General features: G+C 41.2%; 1 protein-coding gene across 13 annotated transcripts in view; it reads left to right on the top strand.

The window, feature by feature from the left end:
- The first annotated feature begins 4,334 nt into the window (after positions 1-4,334).
- Positions 4,335-15,845, top strand: part of CPLANE1 (ciliogenesis and planar polarity effector 1) — a 106,219-nt gene continuing 94,708 nt past the window's right edge. For all 13 annotated transcript variants that reach the window (XR_005724767.1, XR_005724769.1, XR_005724768.1 and 10 more), the window contains exons 1-9: positions 4,335-4,451; positions 7,555-7,681; positions 8,876-9,011; positions 9,130-9,249; positions 9,635-9,867; positions 10,931-11,037; positions 12,238-12,394; positions 12,819-12,922; positions 15,606-15,788. Coding sequence is in view for 10 of the 13 variants with exons in the window: in XM_040262348.1 (XP_040118282.1) it covers positions 7,601-7,681; positions 8,876-9,011; positions 9,130-9,249; positions 9,635-9,867; positions 10,931-11,037; positions 12,238-12,394; positions 12,819-12,922; positions 15,606-15,788 (1,121 nt within the window). In the remaining 3 variants the exon portion in view is untranslated. The remainder of the gene's footprint in view (positions 4,452-7,554; positions 7,682-8,875; positions 9,012-9,129; positions 9,250-9,634; positions 9,868-10,930; positions 11,038-12,237; positions 12,395-12,818; positions 12,923-15,605; positions 15,789-15,845) is intronic.

Here is a 15,845-nt window from a genome sequence, read left to right as displayed (position 1 = left end):
ATGACTTGGGACTAAACAACAACAAGAGGTTATAGACACCATTGCAATAGACCCAGGAGCCAACATCAGACATCCTGAAGAAAGGATGGCTAAGAATATAAAAAATAAAATTTGAATGCAAACACTCTCTCTCTCAATGTCTTTAGGGCACATAACCCCTCCTCCCTCTCTCACTATGAATCCACCTTATAGATTGAGTAGAATGAGAAAAAGACAATCTGGAAGGCACAGCATTTATTTGAAAGAGATTTATCAAAAAAGAAATGGAAGTACCATTACTTGTCAAGGTAAAGACTTTCCCTGCTACATATTGGGTTGGCGGCTCAAGGAGAATCCTTAATTGAAGAAAAAAATTTAAACTACATTTGCCTTGTAAAATAGGTGTAAATATGCCATCTTCTCACTTTACCACAAAAGAAGCCAGCCTGAAGGCAAAGAGCAGAGTGACAAGAAGAAAAACAGAAGAGCCCTGCCTGACCAAAACTTGCAAGCTACCTGCTGAACCCCTGGGTTAATGAGCCAATCAACTTCTCTTTTTGCTAAATCCAGTTTGTGTGTGGTTCTCTATTACTTATGATCTGTATTAGGTTTAAAGATAAGCAATTTATTAATAAATCAGCCAGCAAATCGAAGTTGGGAATTGAACATAAGATGTCTAACATCTAAAACTGGACTCTTGATCACTGAACCATAATACAAAACTCAAATGTTATTCCCTCTGCTACAACTGCAACCATTTGCTACTTAAGGACTGGTCCAAGGACTTGCTGCTGCTAAGTCACTTCAGTCATGTCTGACTCTGTGCGACCCCATAGACGGAAGCCCACGAGGCACCCCCATCCCTGGGATTCTCCAGGCAAGAACACTGGAATGGGTCGCCATTTCCTTCTCCAATGCATGAAAGTGAAAAGTGAAAGTGAAGTCGCTCAGTTGTGTCTGACTCTTCGCGACCCCATGGACTGCAGCCTACCAGGCTCCTCCGTCCATGGGATTTTCCAGGCAAGAGTACTGGAGTGGTTCGCCATTTCCTTCTCCAATGCATGAAAGTGAAAAGTGAAAGTGAAGTCGCTCAGTTGTGTCTGACTCTTCGCGACCCCATGGACTGCAGCCTACCAGGCTCCTTCCGTCTATGGGATTTTCCAGGCAAGAGTACTGGAGTGAGTTGCCATTGCCTTTTCCTCGAAGGTACCTAGAGCTCTCAATAACTGAGCAGAGCAAACCTAACAAACTAAATCACCCATAATAGACACACAAGTAAGAAATAATTGCCTTTGTTCTCTAGGTCACTAATTTATGTAGAGGCTTTTTTATATGGTGCCCTAGTCTATCCTAAATAACTCACTCCGTCTTTTTAAAATAATTCTTTGTTGCTGCGCTGGCTTTTCTCTAGTTGCATTGAGTGGGGGCTACTCTCTAGTTGTGGTACTTCGGCTTCTTATTGAAGTGGCTTCTCTTGTTGTGGAGCCCTGGCTCTAGCGTGTATGGGCTTCAGTAGTTGCAGCTGACAGGCTCTATAGCAAATGCTCAATGGTTGTGGCACAGGGGCTTAGTTGCTCCACTGCATATGGGATCTTCCCGGATCAGGGATCAAACCCATGTTTCCTATATGGACAGTTAGATTCTTTACCACTGAGCCATCAGGGAATCCACCACTCCATCTTATAATAGACTTCAGCTTATAATAATTCCCTTTGTTGGGGGAGAATGGCCTCAGATACACACAGAAAAGCACGCCCTCAGCAGCCATTACTGCACTATATGATCCCAGCCATAGCTGACTGATCCAAGAGTAAACCCCATATCCAAACTGTACCACTTGAGTTTTCCCTTCAAGAGATTTCCAATTCTGAAGTGAGGCTGAGAAAAACTGGAGCTGAGTCAAGTTCGTTAACAAGGATTTAAAGCTGCACTGCATGATATAGGAGCCACTAGCCACATGTAGCTATTTGAATTTAACCAAAATAAAAAATTCAGGGTCTCAGTTGCATTAGTTTCATTTTATGTTTTTATGTCCTGACATGTAATACTTTAGATCTGCAAAAAAACAACATATTATCAGGAGGGTTGTTCAGAGTCCCAGAATTTCAGTTTGGCAGTGTGGTCTATGTTGCCATCAGAAAACCAAACCAAAACTAAGTTACTGGTGCTCTACATTTTGGAATCAACTGGAATGTTAATGAAGTAGACTGTTTTGGACATCTTTACAATGTTGATTTTGGACTTTATCAAGTGTGTTTGCAAAAGAGGAAAATAAGGTTTTACTGTCAGAATCACCAGTTTTTGTTGTTCTTGTTCAGGTGCTCAGTCATATCCAACTCTTTGCAACTTCATGGACTGTAGTAGGCCAGGTTTCCCTGTCCTTCACCATCTCCTGGAGCTTGCTCAAACTCAGGTCCATTTCTGGGTGATGCCATCCAATCATCTCATCTTCGGTTGTCCCCATCTCCCCCTGCCTTCAATCTTTCCCAGCATCAAGGTCTTTTCCAATAAGTCAGCTCTTTGCATCAGGTGGCCAAAGTACTGGAGCTTCAGCATCAATCCTTCCAATGAATATTCAAGGATTACACATTCAGTCAGTTCAGTCGCTCAGTCATATCTGACTCCTTGCAACCCCATGGACTGCTAGCACGCCAGGCCTCCCTGTCCATCACCAACTCCCGGAGTTTACTCAAACTCATGTCCAAATGAGTTTGAGTTACTCAAACTTGAGTCAGTGATGCCATGCAACCATGTCATCCTCTGTCACCCCCTTCTCCTCCTGCCTCAATATTTCCCAGCATCAGGGTCTTTTCAAATGAGTCAGTTCTTTGCATTAGGTGGCCAAAGGATTGGAGTTGCAGCTTCAGCATTGGTCCCTGCAATGAATATTTAGAACTAATTTCCTTTAGGATGGACTGGTTGGATCTCCTTGCAGTCCAAGGGACTCTCAAGAGTCTTCTCCAACACCACAGTTCCAAAAGCATCAATTTACTCAGCGCTCAGCTTTCTTCACAGTCCAACTCTCACATCCATACATGACTACTGGAAAAACCATAGCTGTGACTAGACGGGCCTTTGTTGGCAAAGTAATGTCTCTGCTTTTTAATATACTTTCTAGGTTGTCATAGGTTTTCTTCCAAGGAGTAAGCATCTTTTAATTTCATGGCTGCAATCACCATCTGCAGTGATTTTGGAGCCCTCCCAAAAATACAGTCTGACACTGTTTCCCCATCTATTTCCCATGAAGTGATGGGACCAGATGCCATGATCTTAGTTTTCTGAGTGTTGAGCTTTAAGACAACTTTTTCACTTTTCTCTTTCACTTGCATCAAGAGGCTCTATAGTTCTTCACTTTCTGCCATAAGGGTGGTGTCATCTGCGTATCTGAGGTTATTGATATTTCTCCCAGCAATCTTGATTCCAGCTTGTGCTTCATTCAGCCCAGTGTTTCTCATGATGTACTCTGCATCTAAGTTAAATAAGCAGGGTGACAATATACAGTCTTGATGAAATCCTTTCCCTATTTGGAACCAGTCTGTTGTTCCATGTCCAGTTCTAATTGTTGCTTCCTGACCTGCATTCAGATTTCTCAACAGGCAGGTCAGGTGGTCTGGGATTCCCATCTCTTTCAGAATTTTCCAGTTTATTGTGATCCACACAGTCAAAGGCTTTGGCATAGTCAATAAAGCAGAAGTAGATGTTTTTCTGGAACTCTCTTGCTTTTTCCATGATCCAACAGGTGTTGGCAATTTGATATGTGGTTCCTCTGTCTTTTCTAAATCCAGCTTGAACATCTGGAAGTTCACAGTTCAGGTACTGTTAAAGCCTGGCTTGGAGAATTTGGGGCATGGCTTTGCTAGTGTGTGAGATGAGTGCAACTGTGCGGTAGTTCGAGCATTCTTTGGCATTGCCTTTCTTTGGGATTGGAATGAAAACTGACCTTTTCCAGTCGTGTGGGCACTGCTGAGTTTTCCAAACTTGCTGGCATATTGAGTGCAGCACTTTCACAGTTTACATATTAGTCGGTTATTAAACGGTTTTCTGGAGAGCGCCACACACAGCCTGGGCACTCAAAGGTGTGTGTCAGAGGAACGAACGCAACATCGTGGAGGTGAAACAGAAGGACCCCAGCAGCTCAGGATGAGACCTTGAGCGGAAAGACGGGCGGCCGGGCAGAGGGGAGGCAGGCGGGGAGGCAGCGGAGGCGCAGGACCGCTGGGAGGACGAGGGGAGGAACGCGGGGAGACCCGGCAGGGAGAATGATAGGGGAACGCCTCCAGCCTCCTGCCCGAGCTCCCAGCCGGCTCGGAGCAGGCGCACTGGCGGCGCTCGCCCGCGTCCCTGCCCCGCCCTCCGCCGTCGCCAAGGCGCAGGCTCGCGTCGGGGCGGGCAGCTCCGCCCGTCTCCTTCGCCCTCCTTCATCTCGGCCTCGCCGCGCCTTCCTGCCGCGGACGGGCCAGGCCCTGGCGGAGGTAACTCGCCGCAGATTCCCGTCTCGCCCGGCCCCAGCCCCCTCCCCTCGCCCTCCGGCCCACGGCGTCCTCGGGCTCTTTCGCCCCCTCACGCTCTCGAGTCTTGGCGCGCCCGCGACCTCCCCTTCCCCGCCATGCCCCGCCGCACCCAGCCCCCTACCCGCTACCCCGGCGTCGTCCTCCGGCCGCAGCATCCTCAGCCTCACGGAGGTGCGGGGTCGCCCTCGGCTGGGTGGCAACGAAGTCCGGTTCGGGCTTGACCTCGGCCTGGTGTCCTCCAGCTCCTGCCCCGTCGCCGGTGGGCGCCGCAGTGGCAGCTCGCGGGGGTGGAGGGCGGCGCTGCCACGCACGGTCCGGTAGGAGATCTCAGAGGGGTCCCTGGGGATGCCTCATGCGAAGTGGTCGTGGGCCAACTCCTGTGTGTGACATTGGTCGGGGATAAGTTGAGCGCCGAGGAACGGACGTGATTTCTTAGGCTCGTCTGTGGTGCAAACCACCGAACAACTTGGATTATTCCTCTGGAAATTGCTTTTGCCAGTGTGTTTTAAACTAAGATACGGGGAGCCGGGGGGAGGGGTGCGGTAAAACTTAACCTGTTTCTTCTCCTCACATATTTTGTGTGGTCGAGTTTATCTCTGTCGTCCATTAACTAATTTGACATGTTTCGTGGTGTTTATTAGTATCCATCTGTAGGCTTCCCGGTGGCGCTAGTGGTAAAGAACCCGCCTGCCCGTGCAGGGGACCTGAGAGACCCAAGTTTGATCCCTGGGTTGGGAAGATCCCCCGGAGGAGGGAATGGCAACCCACTCCAGTATTCTTGCCTGGAGAATCCTATGGACAGAGCAGCCTCCCGGGCTACAGTCCATGGGCTCGCAAAGAGTCATTCAGACAGGACTGAGTTTCCAAGGACACACATCTGTAGGTACCATTAGTGATTTTAGTGCCAGTCGGTATACAGCACAAATAACCTTCGCTCTACAACAGGAGGTGGTTTTCAGAGCTTTAAGAGACAGAAGACCATCCATCATCAAATTCTGTAGGGCTCTGTCTTTATTTCTTGAAATTATGAGCTAGTTTTTTATCCTTTACTTTTTGCCGCGCAGCATGCAATGTCTTAGACTCCTCCCCCAGCCACCCCCTGCCCACATCACACCCGTGGCTTATGCAAGACAACCATCAAAATCAGAAAATCAACATTCATCTATTACAGTCGTCTAATCCTCAGTTTCTCTTTCTATGCAGCTTTTTCATTTCTCCCATATTGTCCTTTATAGTGCAAACATAAAGTTTACAATTTACTGACTGCATGTAGTTGGCAGGTTTTTCTCTTTGGGACTAGTTTTTCAATCTTTTCCCAGCTTTCATGACCTTAAAACTTTTGAACGTTACAAATCAGTTATTTTGTAAAATGTCCCTTGGTTTGGGTTTGCCTGATACTTACTTGTGATTGGGCTTCCCTGGTGGCTCACAGGTTAAAGTATCTGCCCGGAATGCGGGAGACCCGGGTTTGGTCCCTGGGTCGGGAAGATCCCCTGGAGAAGGAAATGGCAACCCACTCCAGTACTCTTGCCTGGAGAATCTCATGGAGGGAGGAGCCTGGTAGGCTGCAGTCCATGGGGTCACAAAGAGTCCAACAGGACTGAGCGACTTTACTTACTTACTTGTGATTAGATTCAGATTATGTTCCTTTGTACATATGTCATCACAGATGTTTTTCTCCTTTTAACTGTTAAGTGGCAGGTGATTTCTTTTTGTCCCATTCTGATTATTTTCATTTTGATCCTTATATACAATGGAATCTGCCCAGTTTCTTCATTGTGAAGTTACTCTTTTGTCTTTTGTAATTAATGAGTATTTTATAGGGAGATATTTTGAAACAATGTAAATATACCATTTTACATCAAATATTCAATTTAATAATTTACTGTTTTATGATTATATGGATATCATGGTTTCCTGTTTTAGTCCATGGATTTTTAAATCCATTACTGTAATTTGTTCTGATGTTCAAAGTGTCCTCAGTTTGTTCTATGGGATCCCTTTCATTATGGCTTCTGTGTCCTTACTTTGTTTGGCTCCAAATCACTGTGTCACATTCACCCACGGATCATCCTCCCAAGATTCAGGAATGGACCATTCACCCAAGATTATGCTCCTGTCACCCCAGTAGAGCTCTGACAAACGGGTCATGGCCTCTATTGAAACCATCCCCATACCCAGCATGGAGACTTGCTGGACATCTTTACATCATATTATTTCAGGGCTTCACTTCTATGTTGTCTAGTTGGACTTTCGTAGACCTCTGTGGCTTAGGGCAGTTTGACTGCTTATGTGGTGATTGAAGGTTTCAACAGTAATTTTTCCAGGGAGTAAGGTAGAAGGTGTGGGGCGTCCTAGGTGGCTCAGAGATAAAGAATCTGCCTGCTAATGCAGGAGACATAGGAGATGTGGGTTCTACCCCTGTGTTGGGAAGATCGCCTGAAGGAGGAAATGGTAACCCACTCCAGTATTCTTGCCTGGAAAATCCCATGGGCAGAGGAGCTTGATGGACTATAGTCGGCCAGGCTGTAGAGGTTGCAAAGAGTCAGACACAACTGAGCTAATAAGCGCGTGCACACACAAGGTAGAAGATGTATTTCCTTGTATGAGCTAGCATTGTGAAATGCATAGCCTCACTTCCATTTTAGTCTTGGTCAAAGTAGTAAAAAACCACCCAATTTCAAGGGATGAGGCATAGACCAGAGCTCTCAATGAGAGAGAGGAGTGTTAAAGTCATAGTGTAAGAAGAGCATATGGAGTAGGGGGTATTTTTGTGGTCATCTTTGGAAAGATGAGAAAGTAATCACATAGAAACAATATTGTCAAGATATTCTTCAAGTTTGTGTTTATTTTCATAGTCTGAGGAATAACTTGTCAAAACAGCAAACACGTTTTGCCTGACTATTCAAGATTAGATACTGAATAAAGTATCAGCATTTTACCTTAAAAAGAGAGTTAACTTGAGCTAATGAAAAAGTCATTTACTAAAACTTTATGAAAACTCTTAAAATCTTCAGTAACTATTACGGGGTCTTATCATTTTTTTTTGTTTTGATTTTTACAGCATCTTGTGACTTTTGACTTAATTGGTCTTTGCTATCTTAACAAGCATGGAGATAAGATTAGAAGTTTTGACTTCAACCAGTATCAAGCAGAAAAAACCCTGGCCACGAGTCTCCTGGTTGGGACAGGTAAGTTTTTCTTCAGTTGTACAATATCAGTTGTAATATGTGTTACATGTGTGCTTTGCCTCTAAGATTGAAGAATAGCCTTTAAAAAATAAAGTAGCATCTGCAGAAGGATCACTTGCCCTCTGAACAGGATTTTGTGTATTTGTTTGGTAGGAGGCTGGCAGAGATGGGGAGGGAGTATCAGTCTTTCTGGGTCTGATCATATTTGTCAGCTCTCTCATTACTCTCTTGCTCCTTTTCTCCATCACCTGCTTCATCTTCACCATCCTTTGTTGCTTTACTCTTGGAGTTCTAGGATGGTGTATCATCCTCACTCTCATCTTCTGGGCTCTCCTGGGAATTCTGGGACACAGTTTCTTCACCCTGCAAGTCCCAGTGTTTGAGATTGCCTAGCCAGAAAGCCTCTCTGCAGTTGTTGAAAATGAGCATGGCTTTTGCATCTACAGGGTCTTTTTTGAGCAAAGGCACATGTTTGGGGAGTTTCATGTCCTGGTCAATCTTAGAATACCCACGCAGGTGATGAAGCAGCCTTGTGTCTAACTGGAAGGTTTCCAGGAAGTTCAGAACATTTTCTGGATGTTTTCTAAAACTAAAGTCTAGGAGCACATGCTACTGCTCCAGAAATGAGAAGCCATGTCTATTTAAATAAATAATTTAAAACTTGTCCATACTACTCTTCAGATTGGTGAGCTAACAGCAGATATCTCAGTTTGGGCTAGCAGAATTGGAAGACACTCCTATAATTTTAAACTTCAAATAAATCTCAATGCGGCTACTAGATCATCCTACCTAGTAATTCTAATAAGTGGTACTTTTACGATAGAATAAAAAAAATCTTCAGGTTACATAATTAGCCTTATTGTTGGGACCTCTGATGGTCAGCTGATCAGTAATGTGCTTTCCAGTTCAGGGGATGTGGATTTGAGTCCTGGTCGGGGAACTAAGATCCCACTTGCCACTGGGCAACTAAGCCCCTTCACCACAACTAGAGAAGCCCTTGAGCCACAATGAAGACCCAGTACAGCCAATACATAAAACTTTTTTAAAAAAGCCCTTATTGTTCATTTTATGATGTGTAGTACAAATATACCATCTTTCTTAGATGTCACTTTCTTTTCCTTTCTGTGATAACTTAGGTAGGAGGCTGAATTAACTTCTGGCATCTGTTAAGTTTCCATGTATTTCTTCTTCTAGGAAAATGAAGCTGTTTTTCTTTTGGATGATAAATTCATAAATGAAATTAATTTGCTCTCAGGAAGGACAAAGAAGAAAATTCCCAGTCTTCAGCCTTTGTTGAAGGATGTTATACTCCTAACAACGTCCAGTAATCGTTAAGTAGTACTGATATTGTCAAAAGGCTAGATTAACTGTATTTTAAAAAATAATTTTGGGGGTAATATTAAGGAAAATGTTAGACTGTAAGCATTGTATTTCCGTTTTGAAAACAGATGCCTGGCTGGCTGGAGTACTCACTACAGGGGAGGTTTTCCTCTGGAACAAAGATCAAGATTGTTTGAAAACTATACAAGCAACTGAAAAGCCTAAGGAAATGATTGAAGCTGCAGTAGGTGGGAGTTGTTTTGTTTGTTTAAATTGATTTAACTTGATATATAGGAGGAAAAGAAATATACCTCTGCTTTTGTAAATATATATATGTATTTCCATGTATAGGTAAGTATTTTTTGATGTTGGTTATTGTAACATTAAGGTTCATCTCAAGAAAAATCTGGCATGCCTAACATATCTGTGATAGCGGTGGTTCCTAATATCACACATGAATACATGATAAGTGTTAATATTATTTGTACTTTTAATTTATTATTAATACTTTAGTTTTGCTTTCTGAATGGAAACCTCATTTAGGTTCCTCGTTGTCAGAATAGATAAAATTTGTACTTTTTTTGCAGGAATTCTGATTTCAGAGGTTTAGTAACTTTTTTGTTGTTTTTTTAGCAAGCTCTTCGAGACTGTACTTGTATATATCTGGCAATGGGAAAAGAGTTCTGCTTATAACTCCTTCTGGATGCATATTCCTTTGGGAACATTTGGAATTCAAGAATGTTTCATCTTCCAAAAGCCTTTCCTTGGTGGGCCAGTGGTCCCAGATCATGCCTGAAGAAGCGGTTCCTTTGCCTTCCACTGAAGATAAAGAAGCGGTAGTGCATGCTGATTTTATAAAAAATGAGGTAAAATCCGAATCAGACAGGGTGATCTTGAAGTAGAGACCTCAGACTCTTAAGAGCAGACACTTTCTGGGATGCTGTTGAGCAGAATGTGTAATGATAGCTGTATATCTCCAGTCATCATTAATTGTAGTAATGGTGAAATTATCGTGGAAAAGGTATTTTTATATTTCTTGGTCCCATTTTAAAAGATTTTATTAAAAGTGGTTTGAACTTTGAGCTTCCTTGGTCTTTTCCTAGTTTTACTTTTCCTTAGTTTTAGAATATAACTAGCTTTGTAATAAAAAAAAAAGAAACTAGAATTGGTGATATTAAGTAAGCCATTCCCAGTAAATAACACATTCATTAACTAAAAGACATGTTAAATAGCTGTGTGATACTCTTTGTATGTATTGACCCATATGTTTTTACCCAATTTGCTATTGTTAAAAATTGTGTTTTGAACTTTTGTTATTTACCCATGAATAGTGCCCTAGTTTAAATAATATGCAACCGTAAAAGAAGAGAAAAATAAATATATAAGAATATTCCTGGTTATATAGCCAAAGTAAATGGCAATGTTTTTTTGAGAGAGTAACTGCACCTTGATTTCTCATTTGAGATATGCCTCTGGCTCAGAAATACATTTCTTAGTGTTTAGCTTAATGTTAAGCTATATGTTAAGAATAAAAGTACAAGCAGGTTCTTGATAGGTTTCATTTATCTTACTTATGAGAAAATGTGGGGCTGTTGTTTTGCTTGTTTTTCTGTTCTTTCATGCATGAGTTTATTTTCTATTTTCCTTGCTGGTTATTTATTTTAAACATAGCAGTGTGTACATGTTAATCCCAAACTCCCTAACTATCCCATCATTCTTTCCCCGGTAACCATAAATTCATTCTCTAAGTCTGTGAATCTGTTTTATAAACAAGTTCATTTGTATCACTTTTTTTTAGATTCCGCATGTAAGCGATATCATATGATATTCCTCTTTCTCTGTCTTACTTCACTCAGTATAAAGTTTCTAGATCCTCTTGATTTATTTTCAGATTTATTATATACTAAAGTACATGAAATTTATCTACAGTTATTTGGAGACTGCTGCTTGTGTTCATTTACTTTCTATTCCGGGGAATGCCTGAAGTTAACATTTCTAGCAATTCGGTGGCATGAAAATGTATTTACACCTGTAAGGTGAGGTAAATGTTTCCTTCTTCCTTGTTTTCTATCTTTTTTTTTTTGACTGTTTTGAACAGCACATGGAATCTTCTTAGTTCCCCCACAAGGAACTGAACCCACAGCCTCTGCATTGCAAGTGCAGAGTCGTAACCACTGGACTGCCAGGGAAGTTCTTCTCTCCCTTTTGAAACATTATTATAATATCTGTTGGCCCATAAATACATAATAAGATCAGTAAATGAAATGTGAACATCGACCTCTGAGACTTTACGAATCATTTCTCCCTATAAGTATTGTTCTGTTTCTTTACTTTTCATTTTACTTGTTTATTACAGAAAGCTTTTCTTGTTTTTATTTTGTTTCCCTTCTTGGAATTGAGAACACATAAAAGGTAAGGCTGGCTATGGTCTTATCTTAAGACTATAAAAAACTCCTTTGAAAACTAATTCAGTTGAATTTTGAAAAGGATGTAACTTACTTGAGTTTACTACCATACCTTTTAAATTCTCTTTTTTTTTTTAACTAAAAGTAGTTTATTTTAAAAAGCCCAATGAAATAGAATGCATTTAAAAGCATATAATAACTTAAGATTTACTAAAATAGTGAGATTTTTTTTTCTGTTTATTTTCTTTATTTCTTATGCTAGCAGTATTTATTCAGGTGTAAGTTATATAAAGGCAAATGAACAAATCTTAAATGTACAACTAGGTGTTGGTGGTTTAGTTGCTAAATTGTGTCCGACTCTCAAACCCATGGACTGTAGCCTGCTAGGCTCCTCTGTCCATGGGATTCTCTAGGCAAGAATACTGGAGTAGGTTGATATTCCCTTCTCCAGGGGATCTTCCTGACCCAAGAATTGAACCTGGATCTCCTGCATTGCAGGCATATTCTTTACCAAATGAGCTCTGAGGGAAGCCCAAAAATATTTGTAATAATGTAGAAATACGTGTATCTAAACTTTTAGTGGATGCACATTTGTTTGGGATTGGCTATAGGACATGCCATTACTACAAAACTCTGATATGGACCTACCTTGTTTAGTTAGCAGTTGCTCTTTTGTGCCCTGGATAAAACTTGTGAGTAGTTGCTAAGAGACCCCAAATATATATGTATATGAAGGAATTTAGCTGGACCCGTCAATTTTCTGTAATGAAATATGTATTAATATAAAAGTTACTATACTTCCTGTTTTCAGTTATTTTATTCCTTTCTTAGATCACTGCCATATCATGTTCAGTGGGCTCAGCAGGATTGCCTTCTGTGCAGTCTGATCCCTAAATGTGAGTCAGTGAAGTCAAGGGGAGCTCTGATTTCTGCATTTTCAAGAGATGGACTTACCCTGGCAGTAACGCTTAATCAGAAAGACCCAAAGGTCAGTAAATGTAATCTGTCTTGGGAGTAAGCTGTAAAAGAGAGTTTAGTTCAGTTTAGAGACTTTTCTCCCCCTTGAATATGGTTTGTTTTTTATTAATACTACTTTATGTTCTTTAAATTGGTGTTTTCTGATCTAACTTGACTTTGTAAATTGGTAACATTATTTACATTAGGTGCCATAATTTTCGAAATCTGACCTTCAGAAGCGAAAAGAGGATAATGGAAAAGGAAGAAAGAGGGGCAAAGTGGTAACTGATATTCTTAAAATGTAGTGTAAAAAGGAAAAGAGTTATATAGGTGGTTGGTATTGTCTTGCCAGTTGGGAAAGAGGAGATAGTTCATTGATGTAATAGATCTCTAGGTCTTCAGAAATATAAGTAAAATGATTTTAATTGTTTTGTTGTCTTTTTTTCTCTTTCTAGGCAACTCAGGTATTATTTATAAACACACTGAATTTTGTTACTCTGTATGGTAGCCTTAAAGGATGTAGTAATAAGAATCCTGTGGTTCCAGCTACTCTTGTCAGGTAAGGATTCTTTTTTATTTCTAAATAGTGTTTTTCTTTTACTTTTTTAATAGTTTAATAAAGTTTAAGGCTCTGATAAGTAGTGTCTAAATATATATTTTCACAACAAATATTCTTAAAAATAATTCTTTAAGAGATGGAAAATTCTGAAAGAGATGGGAATACCAGACCACCTTACCTGTCTCCTGAGAAACCTGTATGCAGGTCAAAAAGCAACAGTTAGAACTGGACATGGAACAATGGACTGGTTCAAAATTGGGAAAGGAGTACATCAAGGCTGTATATTGTCACCTTGCTTATTTAACTCGTACGCAGAGTACATGCAAACTACCAGGCTGGATGAAGCATAAGTTAGAATCAAGATTGCAGAGAAATATGAATAACCTCAAATATGCAAATGACACCATCCTTATGGCAGAAAGCAAAGAGGAACTAAAGAGCCTCTTGATGAAAGTGAAAGAGGAGAGTGAAAAAGCTGGCTGAAAACTCAACATTCAAAAAACTAAAATCATGGCATCTGGTCCCATCACTTCATGGCAAATTGATGGATAAACAATGGAAACAGTGACAGACTGTTTTCTTGGACTCCAAAATCACTGCAGATGGTGACTGCACCTGTGAAATTAAAAGCTGCCTACTCCTTGGGAGAAAAGCTATGACCAACCTAGACAGCATATTAAAAAGCAGCAACTTTACTTTGCAGACAAAAGTCCATATAGTCAAAGCTATGGCTTTTCCAATAGTCATATATGGATGTGAGCGTTGGAATGTAAAGAAGGCTGAGCACTGAAGAATTGATGCTTTTGAACTGTGATGTTGGAGTCCCTTGTACTGCAAGGACATTAAACCAGTCAAAGGAAATCAATCCTGAATATTCATTGAAAGGACTGATGCTGAAGCCCCAATACTTTGGCCACATGATGCAAAGACTTGACTCATTAGAAAAGACCCTGATGCCAGGAAAGATTGAAGGCAGGAGGAGAAGGGGTTGACAGAGGATGAGATGGTTGGATGGCATCACTGACTGAATGGACATGAATTTGAGCAAAATCTGGGAATGGTGAAGGACAGAGAAGCCTGGCGTGCTGCAGTCGATGAGGTTGCAAAGAGTTGGACATGACTGAGAGACTGAACAACAAATAGATATTTAGATAGATAATGCAGCTTTCAGCTTTTGTGCTTGATAGATTTTAAAGTTTGCTTTATATGTTGGACACAACTGAGCAACTTCACTTTCCCCTAGAGAAGGAAATGGCAACCCACTGCAGTATTCTTGCCTGGAAAATCCCATGGACTGGGGAGCCTGGCAGGCTACTATCCATGGGATCACAAAGAGTCAGACACCACTACATAAGGAAAGCCTTCAGTCCTTTAAGGAAGGGTCTGATAGGGTGGAAGATACTTGAACACATTTTCTTTTCTCTTTTATTTCTTTCTGTGTTGTCTTAGGAGGAGTGGGATTATGATTAGGTAGAGAAATACTGGGCTTAAAGAGACGAAATGAAGAATCCTGGGTTGGGAAGATCATTTTATATACTCAGGCTGAGGTAATGCTAACTTCATTTAAAAGGCTAAAAACACCTCAGCCTGAGTATATAAAATGATCTTCCCAACCCAGGATTCTCTGCCGGAGAGGGCAATGGCACCCCACTCCAGTACTCTTGCCTGGAAAATCCCATGAATGGAGGAGCCTGGTAAGCTACAGTCCATGGGGTCACGAAGAGTCAGACACGACTGAGCGACTTCACTTTCACTTTTCACTTTCATGCATTGGAGAAGGAAATGGCAACCCACTCCGGTGTGCTTGTCTGGAGAATCCCAGGGATGGGGGAACTTGGCGGACTGCCGTCTATGGGGTCGCACAGAGTCGGACATGACTGAAGCGACTTAGCAGCAGCAGCAGCAGCATTCTCTGCATATGGGTGGACAGTACCGTAAGTGGTGATTTTGGATGGCAAGGGACCTGTGCAGGATTATAGGGTAGGAAGATTTCCTCTTCCTCTTGGATCCTTCTCTTGGATCCTTCTAATTTCCTTTTCTGAACACTTCTCTGCTGTTCTCTGACTTTTCAGAGTTTTCAGGTTCATCCAGCCATACATTTTTATTTTCTTTCTCTTCCCAAAATTTCCTTTCTAGTCTCAGTTCAGTGATATGTTTGACTGAGGGTGTCCATAATTTAAATGAGAAGGAGATATTTTCTGCCCCTATGAAAGAAATATTAATATTTTCAGACAGTTAAGGAGTGGTAAAGATGGCTTTGGCAAGAGGAAATTTGCTCTTGAGTGGAGCTCTGGCAGGCTCCTGAGAGACAGGCATGGTATTGACCTTCAAAATCTACCGGTAGATCTTAGTAATGGATATCACTAGGATTAGAAGTTGTTCTGGCTATAATGTAAGTGACTTAAAAGCTTTACATTTTTAGGTAGTATTTTCATCTTATGATTTGTTTGTGAATGTAAGTAAATTTCTAATTGGTATGTTGTATGAACTAGATGTTATGAGCAAACTCCTTTCTTCTTACTTATTTCCTGGGATGTAAGATACACAAAATGTATGTGACATTTGCCTACTATTCATTCTTTTGCTCTTATTTTTTGAAGTATCTCACCCCTTCTTGGCCATTATAAATTGTTAGAGACATTGTAGAGGGTCCTTTCTAAACATCTTGTTTTGCTTTTTCTAGGTCATACTGGGTAGGTGATGTCAGCTGGACTCACGATAGTCTTTTTCTGGCTTGTGTGTTAAAACGTGGCTCCCTGGTTTTATTGACCTGCCACGGTGAATTGCTAACGTTAATTACATTTGGTTGCTCTATAGAATTTGGGCCAGCAGAATTTATTCCTCTTCACCCACTGATAACATATAGGTGAGATATTTAAATCATTTAAATTATTTACAGAAGTTTTTCTCTTTTGGTATTGCT

The sequence above is a fragment of the Oryx dammah genome, unplaced genomic scaffold (genome assembly GCF_014754425.2).
Source record: "Oryx dammah isolate SB20612 unplaced genomic scaffold, SCBI_Odam_1.1 HiC_scaffold_20, whole genome shotgun sequence".
Taxonomy (NCBI): Eukaryota; Metazoa; Chordata; class Mammalia; order Artiodactyla; family Bovidae; genus Oryx; species Oryx dammah.
Note: the sequence above shows the minus strand (reverse complement) of the source record. Positions and strands in the feature narration are given on the sequence as shown.